A 20,184-nucleotide genomic window follows, 5' to 3' on the forward strand; every position below is an offset into this window, starting at 1 on the left:
AGCTTATGGTAGCAAATTTTCTCTCATTTTTCTAGTAAGTATTTAGGTGTCTATGATCCCCAAGAGATTTGTAATAATTAAAGACACTAAAAGTTCAACTGCATTACAGAAGGCCGGTGTCCAGTCCTGGTTAACTCTAACCGGTTAAGGATCAAGGATGACAAACAACTACGTTAAGTGCATTTTACTGTTTATGGCATTTCTGACACTGAAGTTCAGGAACGCGATGGATAGCTACTACAGTAGCTCCCCCTGCTGATGAAACACAGTCTTCCAGAGTATTTTATACTTCGTATATGAGCACGCTAAACCACCTACAGTCATGAAAATGGATTAAAAATGGATACTTCACTGCTTAATTACCAGGCCAATCTGAGACCAAGTTGTAACCTTTTGGCATCCTAGCTGACTTCGGGTAAGGTGAGACATCCTGAGACTCACCTCTAGCAGTGGAAGAGGGGAATTAAGGGGGCTAATTCAAGACCTTTTCACCACTATGCTGCTCTCTCCAGGCAGCAACCCTTAGCAACCACTCAGAGTTTAAATGATGTTATAAAGTACATTAAGCATTAACCCCAACCAAATACTAACTCCTGTTAAGAAAATATGATTTATAATCTTTATTGTTTACTTACATATAATAAATATAATACAGAACAAAAACATCACACCCAGCGATTGTATTACACAGGCTGTTTATCAGAATACATTACATTTTCTTTTCACTAGCCCTTTCATAGGGTTTTGGTATTGGATATTCAGAATTTCAATTTATAAATCTATCAACACAAGAATGATTTTCCCATTTTCACCTTTATACATGTTTCAAATAATCACATATATACTGATTTTGTTAAAAATATATAAGCAGTATTTGGTATTTGCAGTATAGGCCTATAATTTCCATTCATTAGATCTCTATTCATATTGAGAATTTCAAAATAATTAATAGCTTAAATCTGATTTTAATAAAAAATACTTATTCTATAGTTCTCATTTAAATGAATCCCCTCAGAAAATGAAGTGAATCCCCTCAGAAAATGAAGTGATTGGACAAAGACACTCCAGGTAAAAGTCAACATTCACTTTTAAAAAACAAAGGGGAAAAGTTCTGGTCCTTGCTTCAGCTGTACAAATTGGGAATAGTGGAGACACCTGTTTAGAACACAGGGAAGCAAAGAGCAAGAAGCCAGAGTTTCTTAAGAGATGTGCATCTTCATTTCAGAGTTACTACTGCTATCCTGCTGTTTTCTTGGCATAAATCACTGCATCAAGCCATGATTATATGTTTTTCTCTGCATGAATATACTTATCATTAAATGGAAATTAGATGAAAATGCTGTGTTTTTTGTCAGAAATAGACAAGGTTTAACACACTCTGAAATCAGGTATTTAAGTGCAAATGCAATACTCATCAGCAATTCATGTTCTGATCTCACTACGGAAAATGGTTAAACTGTTATGCATAAAGGTATTTCACAAAGGAAGCATACCTGCAAGTATCTGTGCTCTCAGAACATCTGAATTATCAGCAAACAGCACAAACTTCATGCAAACAGAAGCTTTTGTCAGTTTAAAGTTTTAGCTAAAGCAGTCTCTGCTTTAAAAACATTCAGAACTATCTTCAAATTACAGAGAGCTGAAATTTAGTACAGAATTTAATGCCAAAAAGACCAAAGCTACTAACTATTGGGTTTGTGCATCTTTTAATGCAGAAGTTTTAGATGTTTAAGAAATCAATCAGTATAAACATCTAAACAAAAAGTTTCAGGTACAGTTTTGTTTTACTGATATTCATTCCTAAAAAATCTGAGTAAGTTTTTAAATCATTACAAGGATTCGATTGATTGTACAATGCTGAAGTCCATAGTGCACACCTCTTACACTAATTCCATTGAGATAACATCAACTTAAGCAAGGGGATAAGCATTCACAAGAGCTTTGTGTGAACAGTTTCAAGATTTTTGATTAATAGGCAGATCATTCATTTGTAACTGGATCGTATGTGAGACTTTTAACAACTCTCTCACACACAAAAACCCCTAAGAATCCCAAAATGCAACCAAGAAAATCCTTATCATTTACCCTACCTCCCTAAATATATTTTTCCATGATTCTTACAGTCACAGGGCTTAAACATTCAGCTTCAATACAAAATTATGAGACTTAAAATATGTACATTCTATAGTAAATCAAGACTGGAGAGATCAATTTAATGCACAATTATTGCCTAAACACATCCTGTACATAGTTGTGCTATGTAAGCAATTACCTCGATGGTTTTACAGCTGATCCCATATGCTGCCCAGTAAGTTGTACTTATTTTCAATAAAAATTACTGTATTTACTCTTTTTCTCTTTTCCTTCTCCCACAGGAAAGGGATACTGGAAAGCCCCTGTTGTTTTTCTAGCTAAAGGCTAAAAGGAGGAGATTCTAAAATATTTTAGAAATCACTCATTGTGATAGGGGATCTAGTTTAATTGACTTGCAAAAGGTCATTTTTATATAGAAGAGAAGCATCACCTATAACAGACAAGGAAAAGCAGACTTGTGGGCTGACAATATTAGTAATACACTGAAGGATATTTAATGAAAACATGGTAATGTGCATATCATAAATTTAGCTCTTTGCTACATGGCTACTTTCTCCTCAGCTTGATTTTTTTTTTTTTTTTTAATTTAAATAAACCATGGAAAAACTTCAGAACCATATGTCATACAAATATCCCCACAGTATTATTTTCTGAGGCCATTCCAATGAACCTTTTGTGGAACATGTGAACAAATTGTGCACCTTTCCTGATAAAAAATCAAAAGTTCATTAAAAAAAAAAAAAAAAAAAGAAAATCAGATGCAACTTTATTAAGTATCAACTGTAGCTCAACTGAACAGCTGCTTTCTACCGAATCCTCAGAGAAAAGCCTTTTATGCTTCTAAAAGTAGGAAGTGACAACTAGGTTAAAGTCTGGATGAACTCCTCATCATGGCATGCATTCCCAAAAAAGTCCGGTTACCTACAAACACCAGATGTAATGATGCAGTACATCAACGAGGAGGGAGCGAGAAGACAGAAAGCTGACCGGTTACATTTCTGTTAGAATTACATGTTTTATATTAGGTTTATAGCAGTAGAGAGAATCTGGGTAATCAAAACATAATTACAGAAGTTTCAACGAGCTGGGAAATGTCCTGTTATATTCTTTGCAAAGTAAATGGAAATGTCAAATCAGAAATCATCAAGGGGATGCTGATCCTCAGGGCTATGATCACTGTGCTCACATTCTCACTATTGACAACAAAAAAAAAATATTCCCCTGGAAGTATACCACTAAGTGAAGTGGTTAACATCTCTTATACTGATGATTTTACAGAAAAATCATGTAGCAAGAAAAATTCATCTTCTAAATAATTAAGCTGCATGCCAGCCATAGAGAAATACAGTCTGTGATCAGTTACAGTATGTTTACCATTTTTCCCAGCACAAAATCCCTCAATTTTATATTACTGAAGTCCTAGAGCAAACTACTTCAGATGTATGCTGCAGACAGAAATACTGCAAAGGCATAAAAGGTCAACCTGACTGCAGAGTATTTCAATAAAGTTTTAGTTTATTAATGCTGCCTATGATACTGGTGGGCTTTGGATAAAATCCCAGCCTAGCCAAAGTAACTTTACTGGAAAAGCAAACAAAAAATATCCCCAAAGTGAACACACTTTGTAAAAATTTAATGATAAAAATAAATATATTTATGTTAGAAGACTCTACCCCATAGTCAGACCTTGTATTGCTACAGCATTGTCTAACCCTGAAAGTTAATGTCACTCTCGTGCCTCAGGTGCAGCTCTGAAAACAAAAGTGCAACTATTAATTTACATGGTGCAATAAAATAGGAAAAAAAAAAAAAAAAAAAAAACAAATTGCAAAATCAATTTAGAATGGTTGTGTGTCCAAAAGCTAACAAAGTATTGTGCAGTGCACATTTTACAGCCACCTTTAGATACTATTATCATTGTGATTCACCTAACAAACGAGGAAATTCAACATGAAAATCATGTGATGTGAAATGTCTGCGTGAAACCTGAAAATTTGGAACAATTTTAAAAGCAGGAATTAGTTATCAGCTCATTCAATGCATGGTATCATCCACATTTCCCTGAGAAATCATGCCATGCAATAACCACATAAAACAGAATACACCATTAATCAATCCTAGATTCAAAAGAAAAAAAAATCATGCATAGCAACTGTCAGTGAGCCATCAACACTTCCATGCTATTGCAGATAGCTATTACATTGCAGATACTACCTGTGACAATCCTAACAGAAACTGTAACTAACGCAAAACCTAGACCAAATACAGAAAACTGATTAAAAATCACTACCCTATAGTTAGCCATATAACTCAACATGGTTTTTAAACACTAGCTCGTTTCTCAAATTTTGAGCATGCCACTTCCTATATCTTCATTTACAAACACACAATCTGCTTTAATGAGGCCTATCTTCATGTGAAATTTGGAAGTATGGCCATAAATTTTAGACACCAAGTTTAACTACTTTTCCCCTCCTCTGATAGGCTTAGCTTAAGCTCAAGTTAGTTTCCTTAAAATAGAAGGATTTTTTTTAGCAGGGAATAGGAATGACTTTCACCCCAATGAAAGATGGAACTTAGAATTAACAAAAGAAAAAATCACCACCTTATTTAAGGCAATCATATTAGTAAATAGGAGTACCTAGGCACAATGAGGAGAGTGAAAGAGAGTATTCCAACAGCACACACCAAGAAAAGCAACTCACAGGCTCTTTGATGTTACATGGCAGTGCGCAATGCATAGAGCAGCATTCCGGGTCACCTCTCATATGCAGCACCATGGTTTCTCAGTTCAACGCCCTACTGTGGTGAAATACTTCAGCCTTTGCTCCCCCCCAGTAAGATAACCAGGCTGTGCCTTAGCCTTGCAGCTTCTCAGCTGAGTCAGCCACGTCCCCCACAGCAATTTCCATGGGCAAAAAGGCAATGCCTAAGCCAGATGCAGCGCATGCTTGACAACAGAAATATGGGGCCTCTGGTGAATTCAGTGACATTCTTGTTCCCCATACTTTCTAATTAACTGCTGAGTAGTGGTGTCACACGTATTTCATACCTTTGCTGAATCAGTATTACATCTACAGCAGCCCCTCTCAGTGAGCACATTTTTGGCATGACTGAAACCTAAAATAAAGTAGCTCGAAAAAAAAAAGATCTCTACATGATGTTTTTCTCCTTTGTACTGGGTTACAGTACACAGTACGCTGAACTATGCAAGACTCACAAGAACCCTAAAAGCTAAGACATGCTACATGGCATTTGGCAAGTTATCGCCATTTCCTCCTCCAGATATAAAAACTGAACAACTCAAAAGCTCAAATCACACACGGAAGAAATTACTTAGTTATCTCATAGGACTGTAGGAATTACTTAAACTGTTTGACAGAACAATACACGCAGTACCCATTTTCCATTTTGTAGGCATGGGAAATCATCATTCTTTAAGCATCTGAAGTATGTACTTCCTGTGAGAAATAAGTCAGAATAAAGACATTCCCAAATGAAACAGTAGGAACAATGACAATTTATGCTAGCACACAGTGTTAAAGCATTTACGGGAGCGCCTTCACATTCCAGTTGTGTCATGAGGAAAAAAAACAGCATGTCACCATTACATCAGAGGTACCTGAGAATCAAAGCTAAATCTCTTGTGCATTTACCAAGCACCCATTAGAGAACTATGCAATTTACATTTCAAATAAGACGATATATTTATAAAATATTATTGTACTAAAAATCACAAGATTTTATAGAAAAAAATCTCATCACATTCTATTAAATGCAGGAACGATGTTACATGTCATAACTTCAGTAAATAAAACTGCAGTATATTTCTTGTAACCACAGGGGCACCACTGTTTAAAAATCCATGGCAGTTCAGGAAGGATAGTTTGCCTTTTTTTATTATTATTATTCTGTAAAGAACTGTAATTTAATGCAAAAAGACTGCTCTAGCTACTTAGTGACATAAGATTAAAATATTAAGTATCTTTAAAAAGAAGATTAACACATCTCTTGCTAAAAACAGAAGTAGTGGGAAGGCCCTAACATTGAGTCTGCTGAACAGAAAGATGACCGGGTCAGAGACAGAACACCACTCTCCTAGTACTTAGTTTCTAAACCTCTCTAACATAACAATGCCACTTAACAGACGTCATATACAGACGAGACAATGATGATCTTTCACTTCTAAGTCATGAACAAATATGATAGCAATTGCCCACCATGCGTTATCACTCCAATCCTATCAGTGACCAATTTCGGACGACATTATTAAAATACTCAGCTAAAAATACTGTAATTGCCCATTTAAAAGCAAACTCAGTTTTCCTAAGGTTAGTTTGCTGAAGCTGTAACTGATTAGATGTTGTAAAGGAACAGTTTTAAATTTGTAGTTAATGGATGGTATTGAATATATGGCATGATCTCATTGAAACGTTAAAATTAGGAGAAAACGGACATAATTTTTTTTATTGCCAGTAAGCCTTAACAACATTTATTGGAAAAGCTGAAACTAACATCCTCTAATTTGTGCTAATTTAGAAGAAAAACTACTGTAAACTCCTCTTACCAAAGAAATCTCTGAAAATTCTAAGTCAAATATAACATTAGTTTTACACACTGTATTTTCAACCCCTCTACTACTGGGCTTTGGAATTGAAATGGAAAGTTTCTGAAAACGCCACAGAAAAATTAATAATTAGTTTATTTAAAAAAAAAAAAAATCCTATCTCAGGTATCCAAAGACTTACTACATCATCTTAAAGAGATGCCTCAGATAATTGCAACTTTTAATGACATCCAATATTAAGAACTGGAAGGGAAAATTTTATAAAGGTGCAATAGTCAACAAGAACAGTCCCCAGATTCACCTATTTCTCCTGGGTATCTTTTTCTCTTCTCTACATAAAGAATTCTACATTCTAGCTGCTGGTTAAATCAAGCCTTGTAACTGTATCACTAAACATGTCACTTTCTTGCATTCCCTCTAGTATTTGTGTCACCAAATCACCAAAACTGGTCTTGGAAGGCATATGGGAATACCCTATGTTATTAACAGACTTCTTATGTGGAAAACTATTCGCTAAAAATCTGTCCTTTATTCATTATAATAAAACAAAATCATACAAAAGACAAAATTATTATTATTTTTTAAAATATAAGTGTCTTATAACCAGAAGTTGGGAAAGTTACTGATTTATGTCAAATATCCCTGAACTTAATTATTCCTAACTTCTCACAATTAAATAGGAAAAATGCCGCAGTAGAAGGAAGATACAGGTTATAAGGAAAACGATCAATTTTAGAATAAATTTATTAATGCAATTGGGAAAAAAAAAATCAATATAATTATCTTTATCTTTCATAGTGCAACCCACTGACTGAAAACTTTAACAATTAATTTGATCTGTTTCTTAGCTGGCAGCTGTACTAATGAAAATTTTCAAATTCAGTTTTCTGTATGAGATCATTCGGAATGATGGGTTACAGAATCAGTCTGTTTAAAACAAACACTGATTTTGAGAATGTACACCCAAATCTACTGTCATTAGAAATATTGCATCATTCACTAAAATTGTAAACATTCCAGAACATTAGGTAATACAAGATTTTTAAACATCGGCACCCGTTGCCATTACAAGGCTTCTCAAAATGGGATAAAACAATATATATGTAGTGTTCCAGGACCGTACAAAGATCCTGCCTCAATAATTACAAGAATTCACTTAATAAATTACTTTACTATTTTCTTCTATTAATATGCAAATAGTCTATACAACATAAAAAAGTTAATTTGTACCTACTACAGGTAACATATCTATTTAGCTTTTCATCAAAAAGCCTGTAAGACGTGATAACCTGCAAACTTATTTACATAACGCATTTGAAAGTATTTTTTAAAAACAATATTGTCCAGCATTTAACAAAATTGTGAGTTAAAAAGAGAAAGAAATCACTTAACAGCATTCATTTTCTTGATTTTGTCAAGTAACTTCACCAGCTCAGTGTTGTAAGGCAGGTTTGGTTGCTCAGATGGACTAAGACTCCCTACAGTGATATGCATGTAGTAAATTTGTTCATTTATAAAACCAGATGAAAGCAGGAGAGAGGAAAACATTAATGTTTCAAAAGAACCAAAACTTCTTATTTTTACTAAAAATTCAGAATAGGCACTGAAACATGATTCCTTAGGGACTTTTCCAGAAGATTGTCTCTTCGCTAGGCATCACTCCATTTTTAAACTAAGAAGGAAAAGAGAAAAAAAAAAAAAAAAGTTACCAGTGCTACATAATTAAAAATTACAAAAGGGAATCACTGTGTGTGTTTGTTTCCATCTTATTAATAAACAAAAGGAAGTGCTAGTGCATCAAAGCTTAAGACATCGTAAATTACTCTTATGGTAATTTTTAATTTCATTATTAGGTTTAAGCAACATCAGAAAAATAAAAATACACTCCTGATCATGTAAATTATGCATACATTCTTTGAAAACTACAGCCCCTAGGCACGGGGCTAAGACAGTCAAAAACTAAGTCCATCTCCATGCATCCATCTTTATGAATATCACTTTTTTTTTTTTTTAAACGTTTGAGAAATTAAGTTTCTGTAAGACTTTTCAAAGGTACAGGTGCTTTCTTTTTACATTACCTAAATCCTCCTACCTCTTCCTGCTCCTGTCCCCACTGTCTGTCTTATGTTGTCCCCCCACAAAGCCACACTGAGAAAATGTAAACATTAAAGTAAAAATCTACTTTACGTTTCAAAACCATTGGCCAAGAACTACATTAAAGTAAGAATAACGTTTGGTATAGAATAATACGAATTTTGAAGATATTCTTTAAAACTCTATCCATTAATTCAAAACAAGATTAACTGTATGCTCTGTAAAAATGTGTACTGATGTAACGAATGCCATCATGAAATAGAATCCTCACCTTTCACCGTACTGTTTCAAATTTGTTTATTAGCATACCTTTTGTCTATGAACAGCAACTATCCCCATCTTGTGAAACACTATGCATAGGAATGAGACTTTCACACTGCTCACTTTCTTCTGGCATTCTTGAAAGAAACATATTTATTTATTTAAATTACACAGTAATATGTTGGCATCAAAGCAACTCATTTCATAAGTACTAAATGTGCTATAGAGGTTTGAACTGCACCATTAAAAATATACAAAACCCCTTCACTTCATGAAGTTAGCACTTCTTCACTGCATGCTTTGGATACAGTAACTATTATAAAAGCATTAAGAAAAAATAATCAAGTGTGATAGCCACTAGGAAACTTATTTAAAAAGAAATAAACAGACTTCAAATCTTTCCCTTTTCTGAACATTATATAGGTTAATAAATGGATTGGCAACTACTACAACTAAAAAGTCAGCCATGGAGGTCATCTTAATACAAAATTAGATGAAAACAAATATAGCATGTATACTGTGGCTTACAAAAAATTACAGAATACCAGAAAGGAGACATAGGATCATATTTTGTGACTGTCCTACCTCTGAATTCGATGTTTTCTACAAATAAAGGCAAAAACTCTTCTGATTCCCACCATCACTGGATCCCAGTTGTTATAGTGACATAAAAGAGTTGCAATGAAAAACGAAAAAAATACAGGGATTGCCCCTGCAAAAAATAACCAGGAAAACTGCACCTGGAATTAAAACACAGACATCATTCATTCAGAAAGGGTTTTTGTTTGTTTGTTTGTTTGTTTTTCCCTTTAGAGTATACTGTATATTAGAAGTAGTTATTTTAAAACTATTTACAATTTTAAGATGCACAATTCTTTTGAATGGGGAGAAATATTACAAATATTTCTGCAAGTGATTTGGTACAATTTCTACAGTCACTGCTACTTCTAATAAGTCAATAACTTTTTTTCTGTTCTGAACATGCAAACATTTTGTTTGTGCTGTGGTGCAGATGAAATCTGCTATTTAAAGATGCTCTCATTTTTAGGCTGCAGTCATCTGTTGGTTATAAATGAGGAAGTCCCCTAGTCACTTCCAAAGTGTTGGACAAAAAAAAAAAGTCACCTGAAAGATTTGTACATCTGATTATCCACTGTGAACATCCTGTCACTAAGCAGATGAAATCTACATGCAGAGATAAGACTACCCCACTGGAAACTTACGGTATTTTTTTTATTTTGTATTTTTTTTAACAATAATAATAATAAAAAAGCATTGCATAATACTTGCTCAATTTACATTACATTCTACTTGTTCCTATACTACTAGTACTCAGAATTGATCATCTGAAACAGTTTTAAACTTAAAATTGTAGAAAGTTACATAAATGAAGGGTGCAAGAACTATAATCTTGTTTGAAATGTCTTTAAGGATTACAGAGCAATGAAACATAAGCACAGCTCCCCCTTGTGGAAAAAAAAAAAAAGTCCAAAATAGAAGATTTCAGAGGGGAAAAAAAAAGGTACAGTTTTGATACCAAGTACTGATGCTCACTCTCAAAATCTAACAAATTGGAACTGTTAGATGAAGAAAGAGGCATCACCAGACGGACAAATGTCTAAACATAGTCAGGTTTTGTATTTACCCCAAGGAAGACAAAGCAGCCTTTTTACACAAGGCCAGTAAAATTAAGAGAAATGGAAGGTAGCAAATAGGTTTTCAGAACCTCCAGAAAGAACCAGGTGTAGGCAAATGAAAACACTGGTGGAGGGAATGAAAAAGGCATGAAGATTCGGATTATGAAAGATGTTGCCAGCACATAAGCTGAGACAATACAGGAAGGTGAAGATTTAAGATAAGGAATATGAAAAGAGCAAGTGAAAATGAGGTGTACCGGAAGTTAGATTAATGGTTAACTACTTTTTTTTTTTTAAATAAATACCAAATACATATCACATGGAGTAACTCTAACAGTGAAAACAGTGATAACTATAAAAGCGAGTTAAAAAATTAAGTTGCCCTTGTGCTACCAATATCAACTGAAAGTCATCAAACAGAGCTTTAAAGATGATTCTGCTACTTCAGCTAACTCAATATTGCATGTGTACACGGAGAAGAAATTTGTTTTAAAGATCCGGACTCTGTGTTTACTCAGATTAAATAACTTAGAGAAGAAATTATTTACAAAGAGTTAGGAAAAACACATTCCAGTTTTCACTGTACTCCAGAATAAAGTTTACATGAATCAGTTCAGAAGACAGCCTAAGATTTTCAAATATCAATATCTAACTATACATATGATCTAAAAATTTATTTGCACACATAAAAATAGATTAAAAATAAATATAAATGAATGCTTTAAAAAAAACTTGCCATTAAAACTAGTTTACATATAAACCTAATTCCACCTCACTGAAGTGATTTTTGGTAAGAAATTTACTTTTTCCTCATTTTTTCCTTAATATCTACCACGAAGTATTTACATTCTTGCTACAGTTTATGTCCCAATCGTATGTTGCGGACACTTGAACAGCAAAATGAATGTGGTTATCTTACCAGTGACTGCTTTACTATAGGTGGAATTGCTGCAAGGTTTTGCTGCATTTCCATGTTGAAAGACTCAGGTAATACTAATATGAAATATACTTTATTTCATGTTTGTTACAAGACTATTTATGCTGGGCCTGTCTCCCGTTTTATTTTCCAATTTGACTTTCATTATTTTTATCCTTTTATTTTTCTGCTTTATTTCCCCCAAATTCCCCCTGACATTAAACAAGGGTGAAATACAAATTCTGTGGTGTTCCTCCCCCCCAGTTTTACATGTCTGCCAGAAAATTTCAGAAGTCAAAAAGTTTTCATTAGAATTGACACTTTGCTTGTAGAAACATTTCTCAGTATAGCTTCTTTTTGGCAGGAACCATTCTAAGTGCAAGACTTACCACCTTATTTCTTGTAAATCTTGTACAAACAAAAACAAACCTCAAAAGAAACAGATGAAAACTCAAATGTAGTGACTGAATACAAGTCACAGATTGTACCACCACAGATAATGCATGAACCACATCTGCTTCAGGGATGACACTACTCAGAAAATGCTCAATTTATTACGTTCCAGGCACAGTCAGATTTTGTTCCTTCACATATTTCCACATTTCTAGGTATACATAGCTTACAAACTCAACATAGCTGTATTTGCTAAAGAACTCAAGAGAGCATCAAAGCAGTGTAAGCAAGCAGTAGTTGGCAGAGTGTGACCACCAGTCTACTCTGAACTTGCACTGGCAGTATTCTATAGTTAGCTCTAAGTTTGGACAGTTTTGCTGTTTTAATTTCTATCATCTTCAGCTAAGCTATTCCATGACTAAACTGCTTTCTAATTCACACAAAATTTAGCATCCCAGTTCTCTAACTCCATGTGCTTCAATTATAAATTGTAGCCAGGCCAAAGTGCTCAAAGGCTGACTAATTCACCCTTTTCATCCCAGAAAACAAACAGCCAGGCACCAACTCCTGCAGCCTCTCCATACCACTCAACTGTACGTGATCTAACATCAGTGTAATACAGGTTACCAATGGTCAAAATGCAAACAAACATGTGATGGCAAATGCTTAGTTTAGCCACGTTACAGATACACCAGTGTCTATAATGAGTGACATCAAAAGCTATAGGTAGGGGATGCCCTGTCCCCCAGAAAAGGCATTATCACTGTAAGAAAGATTAAACTTACACCATGTGTGAGAAAATCGGGCCAAAAGTCACTCAAATAAAAAGTTAAACAGGTGGTTTAACTTTCAAATTAAAACTTAACTTCTCAAATATAAATTTTAACACTAGGGATAACTTAAATCCAAAATAAAGAGCAGGAAAAAAAGTGATCTTGCCTTCAGGAAACAGAAACAGTTGCATGACCTCAACTTAAACAAAAAAGACTGTAATTGTATGCTTGCAGAATATGCTAAATAATAATTATTCGCATAAAATTAAGAATTTGATATTCCTTGCCACTGATTAAATATTAAATTCAAATAAATATTCAAAGTCAGCGTTGAAATTCATGCATAAATAAAATCTGGAAGTCCTACACGATCAGCATGAGAAGTATCTATACAGCTTGACGAGTAATATAAACCAATTTCAGATACTTTCTGTTCTAAACTGATTACCTGTTTCTTTTTTCTTTCCTTATATGCAGGGTCTTTCCCACAGTTATTAGCTCAGTAACAATGACACTAGTCTAACTTAAAGCAGGACAGTTAAATGGAAGCTATAATCCACATTAACCTAATAATGTGTAATTAAGCCTTGTAGCTTCTACATGCCTGTGTCATAAACCCATACAATTTTCATTTCATTACTAATTGGGCATTTTCAAGATAGGCAGTCTGCAGCAATTCTGTAATCGTAAAGGTCTTAACATGGGCTGCACTTGCAGTTGTTCTTTAATTCTGGAAAGTGCCTGTTAAGGTAAAGCATTTGACAGGCATTATTGATGACTTGGGGGTACTTTCCATCCAAGCAGCATCTCAATCAGATCTAAACTAAAGTACGCAAGTAATCTCCTGCAAGTGCAAAATTACTGTAACTGTCAATAGAAAGAGGATTAATTACAATGCAATTCAACAATTAAAATAAGTGAATACCATTCATTGCATATATTGTGAAAAATAACACTGCCATTGATTTGAGGTGGGGAAGGAAAAATAAGGAACTATCAGCTCCAGTCTGTTAACAATGCTCAAACCTTAGTAGTACATTACCTTTTGCATGCACATGTCAGCTATTATGGACAGAGGTATTGTAAGGCTTAGCGCAAGTGTGCCTATCAGTGATGAGGTAAGAAAGCAGCCCCTACAAAATAATAATTAAAAAAAGAAGTCTTATATGAAAGTTTAAAGACAACTAAAGTAATGCATCAAACTGCAGGAGGTATATGATTAAGCTCAACTTTCAGTCATCTTCTTTAATAAAATGTAATATCCACAGTCACTGATTTGTAAAACAGCTCCTGAGATCTTCTGCACTTTGATATAAACCAAAGGCTCTATAAATAAAATTTGACTAGTCTGAGACATTTTGATAAAGTGAACATCATAAAATCCAAAATAAAAACTGCAACTACCATATTATGATTGACCAACTCAAAAATTCCCAAGCATCAAGTGAGTCTCATTAGCAATGAAATGGTCTATTCTACCATATGAAGAAAATATCAACTAAATGGTATTTACCCAGTTCAAATCAATAATGTTTACTAGTGAGTTGTTAACTCTTATTTCAAAGATACTTGGATTTTTTTTATTTGTTTTTTTTTTAAATAAAGACATTTTTTCATCATCTTTGAGAATTGCTGAAAACAGCACTAGCTGTGCTTTTTTTTTGTGGAACTGCTATCTGTTATGCCAATAACGAATTTTAAAGAAAAATCTTTAGTTGTAATATTTATTTTATTTTAAACTCACACAATCTTTACTCCGGCTTCTGTAAAATTAAACAGATGCATTGTCACTGAAACTATAATCATTAAATGTGATTCACTAAAGAAAATACTATTTTCACTTCACAGAAGTGGTTGAATTTATTAACAGCATTTAGACACAAAGAACTGAACAAATATTTGGAAAAGATTTTCCAGAACATTATTTCGTGCACGTTCTTCCAACTAGAAGACTACTCCTATACCCAGCCCTTAGGTCCTTCCATAAGGATGACTTTCAAACAAACAAAAATGACTAGTTTTAACATTTGTGATCACTTTCGTTTGTTCCGTGTCTTTAAAAGAAAGAAAAATGTATGCAGATGAGAAAGAAACAGAACTGAAACAAAGTTTTTGCATGCTCTGAATTTTTGCAAATTTCCTCCCCCCCCCCCCCCCAATATTCTAAATCCCCTTTCTGCATCATTACAGAGTACTTCTTTAACGCAGCACTGACTGCTGTTACTGAATTAGAACGAACCTTACCACTAGATCATCATAAATGCACGAACAGCATAGAATCCAATCCAAATTTATCAGCGGGTTAAAAAAAGAAAAAGAACGAAAGGGTCACATCTATCACATTATTTACTTGGCAGGACTCTACTCTTGGGGAGAGTGAAGTGCATTAAATGGCATTTACATCCAAAGAAAGATTAAAGGACCGTGCTAGCTCCACACTATACATGTAAAGAATGAAGTCAGCATGAACTGAGATTAGTTGTAGTCCAAAATTCTAGACAAAGGTAACTGAAAATAAAAATAGCTCTTTAATTGACTGGATTATCATTCTGAGAAGTTACACAACTAGCAGGTGTACTAAAGAATTGTCTGTGCCCACACACGTACTTCTATGCTGGTTCTTAATTTTGGGACAACAGCCAAGGTGGTTTTTTTTGTTTGTTTTTGTTGGTGTTTCATTTGGCCTATGTCAAAATAGCAGTTAATCTTTTTACCAATCAACACTGAACTAGTCTTATAGAACGTTATTAATATAATAAAAGTATTCAGTGAATAAATAAACTAAATTAAATTACAAAAAAGTATATATTTTAAAATAGATTTATGCCTAGGATAGGCTAAAATTTTGCCAATAAACAAAAAAAAAGTCATGATTAAACTTTCTAGATTTTAAACTTCAGCTGAAAATACATACACAGAAAGGGGGGTTCCATTAAGGTTTTTTATTGTAGGCCTGTCCAAGAACTTAGGATCAGAAATATGTCAGTTTAAGACTATCTAACCCACAAGGTTTTCTATCCTCTCTACCACAAATAGAGATTGAAAGCCAGGGGTTCTCAGTCAACAGAAACTGCCACACATACTCAAAACACAGTATTGAAACAGACTTCTAGTTCACTGAGCAACCATATGGCATAGGAAACATCTCTTTTTTTGGAAACTCTTCCTTAATGTTTCCAGAATAAAATATGATTTTCCAACTTATAGAATTACCTGTTACACTCCTATTTTAACCTAATGCTAGCCCAGAAGAAACTTTGGCTGCCTGAATTCTTCCAGGCTGAAAACTCCACCTTATCAACCACTGCTCTTAGAACACTCTCTCCTTTTGACAGTTTTACACAAATTTTCAACTTTGCTACAGCTTTTGAGCTGTTCTCCTACAAACCTCCTGTTTGATTCTCTGTTGCTGACCTATCCAGACTATCATATCATGAAATTAACAAAACTCAGGGTAATATATGAATTGCTATACCTTGGTGATTAATACATTCTAATGAGATATGGTGCAGTATGTCTCTGAAGACAAACTGTAGAATACTTTTTTGCTGCATTCTGTCTCTCATTATTTCTACGTGCCCTTGGAAAATGAAGAACTAACATACCAAAATGTTTGTTCTATAATGAGCTAAGCTTATCTTAATGAATACTTTAAGTCCACATCACCTGTTTTTTAAAGTTTGCTGTTGCTCTCAAAAGGGACACTGTAATGTAACAGATGACAACCTGCAACTCAAACTAGAGAGCAAAAAAGCTACTGATTTGACATCTCAACATTTGATAATGCATATAAGACAATTTATATTGTGAAATATACGTGAAGCAAGTAGTACATACCACAACCAGAGGAACTCTGACAGAACTGTTCCAATAAGGCCATTAATGACAATGCACATCCATATCAGTTTGCTGGGAAACTCAAATGCTTCAAAGCCAGTATAGTGAAGCAGGAAAAAACCTGGCCATAGCAGCAACAGATTGAACAGCCCTACAAAACCTGAATATAAGAACAACATTAAGTAAATCACAATAAATGTTCTTCAGCTTCAAGATAATTAAAATCTCAAACTCTGCTACCCTGACAATACACATACACAGAGGAAAGGACGTTGACAAACAGTTATGTCATATATTTACAGGTTTAGAAATGGGAAAAAAAAAAATCCACTGAATCAAAAGGGGCTGTTCACATTCCTTCAGGTAGTAGGACAACGATCGTTCCTTGTTGAGACTATAAAAAAGAAACACCTCATACAACTATTCTCTGAAGTACTGATAATTATGGGAACAATAAGCTCTCTCTTTGGCTCTTCTAAGCCCCTTAACCACTCACATATAGTTAAGCGAGTGAAAGCAAACAACTGAGTCACACATTGAATTAAAACTTTCAATAGCATTGTTTTTATTCTTACCAAAGAACATTGGTATATCGAGTTTATCTTCTCTATCTACTTTCCTTTTGATCATCACTATGTACACAGCATACAACATTGCTCCTACAAGAGACCAAAGGGAGCCTGTAAAGATGAAAAACACTGATTTAAGTCATGCCAAGTGTTGCTAGGATCAGCTCTTCAAAACACACACCTATTATAAAGCTGTCAAACAGAGATAGAAATTGTTTATTATGGAATCCATTACTATGTGAAAAGTAGGGAAAATGTAGAAAGCTCAATAATGTAAATACTGACTCAATTAAGCTATAAACCAGTTTCAGAAGTTGAAACTACAAAGCCAGGCTTTTAGTTGTGTTACACAAAGAAATGTAATTTACTGTACAATGTACTGATAATTGACAAAAGACGGCACTCATCACTGCATATTCTAAGGTTAAAAAAGTAAGTGAATACCTATTGTATCTCTTCCAGGAGATTTTTCAGATCCAGAAAGGTTAACGAGTACCACACCACCAATGCTAGCAAAAAAAGAAGAATTACAAAATGCTGCTTAAAACACAAAAATGTTAAACAAAAAGAAAATAAACCCACGTATTTCCAACTGAAACTGGATTAATCTTATTTTCTATATGAGCATGATATTTTGTAAAAAGACTTCTTAATTTGTTTCCTCAATTTATTCATGAAGCAACGATTTAGAAGCATATCAACATATCATCACAGATATCATAATTGTATTTGTCCTCATACTGCATCAGGGAGTTTTTGATCAAATGTTCCATTCCATTATCTTACCTTAAAATAACAGCTAATAATTTGGAAAGAGTAAATCTATCTCCACTGTTACTGGGAAAGACCGCAGCTAAGATTAAAGTAAAGAGCCCTGCAAGAGAAAATAAGAACAGTTTATACAATCAAGTTTTGCTACTGTTTTGCTCAGAAAGCTGCACTGACATTTTATTCTTTGCATTTTACACACTTGTGTCAACGATGGGATTTTAGCATCCATGCTTTTAAAACAGAACTGTTGTAAAACTAAAACATCATGGTCTCAATCCTCAGATGAACAAATACAGACTCAACTCTGAGAAGAGCTGAATTTCTAACAAAACTGCAACAAGCCTAAAAAAATCAGTCCAAAATGCATAATTGTGCCTTTAAAACCGATTTCATAAAACAAAAGTTACACCTCAAAACATGAACATAATTTGCTGGTTTTAAAGCTCATAGTTGAGCCTTTCACAAAAAACAAGTGAAATGTACAATATCTAGGTGGTTTAAGTTCTATACAGTCAAACCCCATTTTTCTTAAACGAATAATTGGCAAGATGACTTTACTCTGAATTGCACCTTTTTTGACAAGAAGTTATACCACCCTTCCTTCAAACCTATTCCACTCCCAGCATAGTTATTTAATATACAGACTTTATATTTACACACACACACCTTGAAATGCAAAAAGCAAGGGAATCATAAAGAAAGCCTAAAACCTTGCAATTACATAGTGACATTTTTAAATGCATGCATTCAATGGTTTCAATCCCCCAAAACCACAGCTAAAACATTACATGAGCATACTGTAACCAAAAAGAATTTTAAACAGCCTTATAACACAAGTATGATCTTGTAAATAAAACCTACCAGAGGTTGAAGACAAGATATTAACTATAGCAACTTGAGTATCTGATAGGGCTTCTTGGTAAGAGAAATTTGCCAAGAACCACTGGAGGACGAGAAAAATAATTCAGTGATTACATTACATGACAGGCAAGAGTAGAACAAAATTAAACCAACCACATTCAACATGTGTGTGACAGTGAAATAACATACTTCAAAATGTAAGCATAATTGAATAACTCAAATGAAATTATAACAGTTATTCTGTGGTATCTAAAGCTACATTTATCATGTTTTGTAAGTGCTTCAAGATGATTACTACACAAGGGCTGTGAAGAAATTTCTGGTGATACATGGGACTTTAGTCAGCCTAATCTTCAGTATAAAAAACAAGCATCACATTTAATACCTCAAAAACATTTTCAAAAGATTCATGTCTTTCAATTCCATCATAAATACAAGCAGCAGCAAGTTTGTTTGTTTAAAAAAATAAAATTTCTTGATTAATATCTTAAGAAAATTTTAGATACATTCTCAGGGAAGTTACCGCTCTCTTTAGGAAATGAGAAAACTGATTCTAGAGAAAATGAGAAAAATGATTCCTCTTGGAGAGGAATATTTATACTGTCCAATAAATACATATATATTCTGGTAATAGCAGCATCCATGAATGGCATAAAAAGAATGTTTTGAACATAATGACTTTACTCCAGAAAATTTTGCATGTGTGTATATATGGAAATATATTCAGACACATCATTCTAAATAACTTCTAAGAAAAAGTATTTCAACCATCCAAAAAATCCTTTACAAGAGACTCATTTTTCTCTTGCTGCTGTAAGCATATTCTTTATGTATACACAGAAAGTTTTTTCACTGTTCTCTGGTCCATGCATCAACAGTACTAATTACTGTTTTTTAAAGTTTACTTAGTACCACTCGCTGAAGAAAAGATCTGGCAGGTCCACACTACGTGTAACCTTCAGTGAAGCTACTCACGCCTAGAAAAGCTCACTGCTCTACTCTATACATTTTTACTGTCTCTTAAAAATCCTGCCACCATCAGCTCTCTCCCCCAGCACCGAGGCGTTATGCAGAGACACCAATGACCAACAGAGTCCTAAGAAAAACCTGCAGCCCTCAGTGGAGCTGAAATACAATTAACCATCTTCTCTTCATACTATGAGAGAGCACAATGCCAGATAAGATGGTGCTTTTCCTGTGATGATCCACAGAAAGAGACACAGTAACATTTAACCATTTCATGCAGTCTCAGTGGAGGTAAGACCAACCTGTGTACACGTAGACCCAGATTTTGCTGTATCAAACATGTCCAGTGTTGGACAACAGGGCACAAAAGCATGGTGCATCTTACAACCGACCTTACTGTTAACTACACACCCTAGATCTCTTTTGGTTACCCATCCTTCAAGAA

General features: G+C 34.1%; 1 protein-coding gene across 2 annotated transcripts in view; it reads right to left on the bottom strand.

The window, feature by feature from the left end:
• Positions 1-605: 605 nt before the first annotated feature.
• SLC35F5 (solute carrier family 35 member F5) overlaps positions 606-20,184 on the bottom strand; it is a 35,244-nt gene continuing 15,665 nt past the window's right edge. For both annotated transcript variants that reach the window (XM_082762920.1, XM_082762921.1), the window contains exons 9-17: positions 18,774-18,855; positions 17,928-18,015; positions 17,586-17,650; positions 17,148-17,252; positions 16,573-16,732; positions 13,778-13,868; positions 9,602-9,756; positions 9,065-9,153; positions 606-8,333 (exon numbers count right to left, since the gene is read on the bottom strand). In XM_082762920.1, coding sequence (XP_082619046.1) covers positions 9,072-9,153; positions 9,602-9,756; positions 13,778-13,868; positions 16,573-16,732; positions 17,148-17,252; positions 17,586-17,650; positions 17,928-18,015; positions 18,774-18,855 — 828 coding nt within the window. In that variant the 3' untranslated portion in view covers positions 606-8,333; positions 9,065-9,071. The remainder of the gene's footprint in view (positions 8,334-9,064; positions 9,154-9,601; positions 9,757-13,777; positions 13,869-16,572; positions 16,733-17,147; positions 17,253-17,585; positions 17,651-17,927; positions 18,016-18,773; positions 18,856-20,184) is intronic.

Source organism: Aythya marila, assembly GCF_965140915.1.
Source record: "Aythya marila genome assembly, chromosome: 6".
Lineage (NCBI taxonomy): Eukaryota > Metazoa > Chordata > Aves > Anseriformes > Anatidae > Aythya > Aythya marila.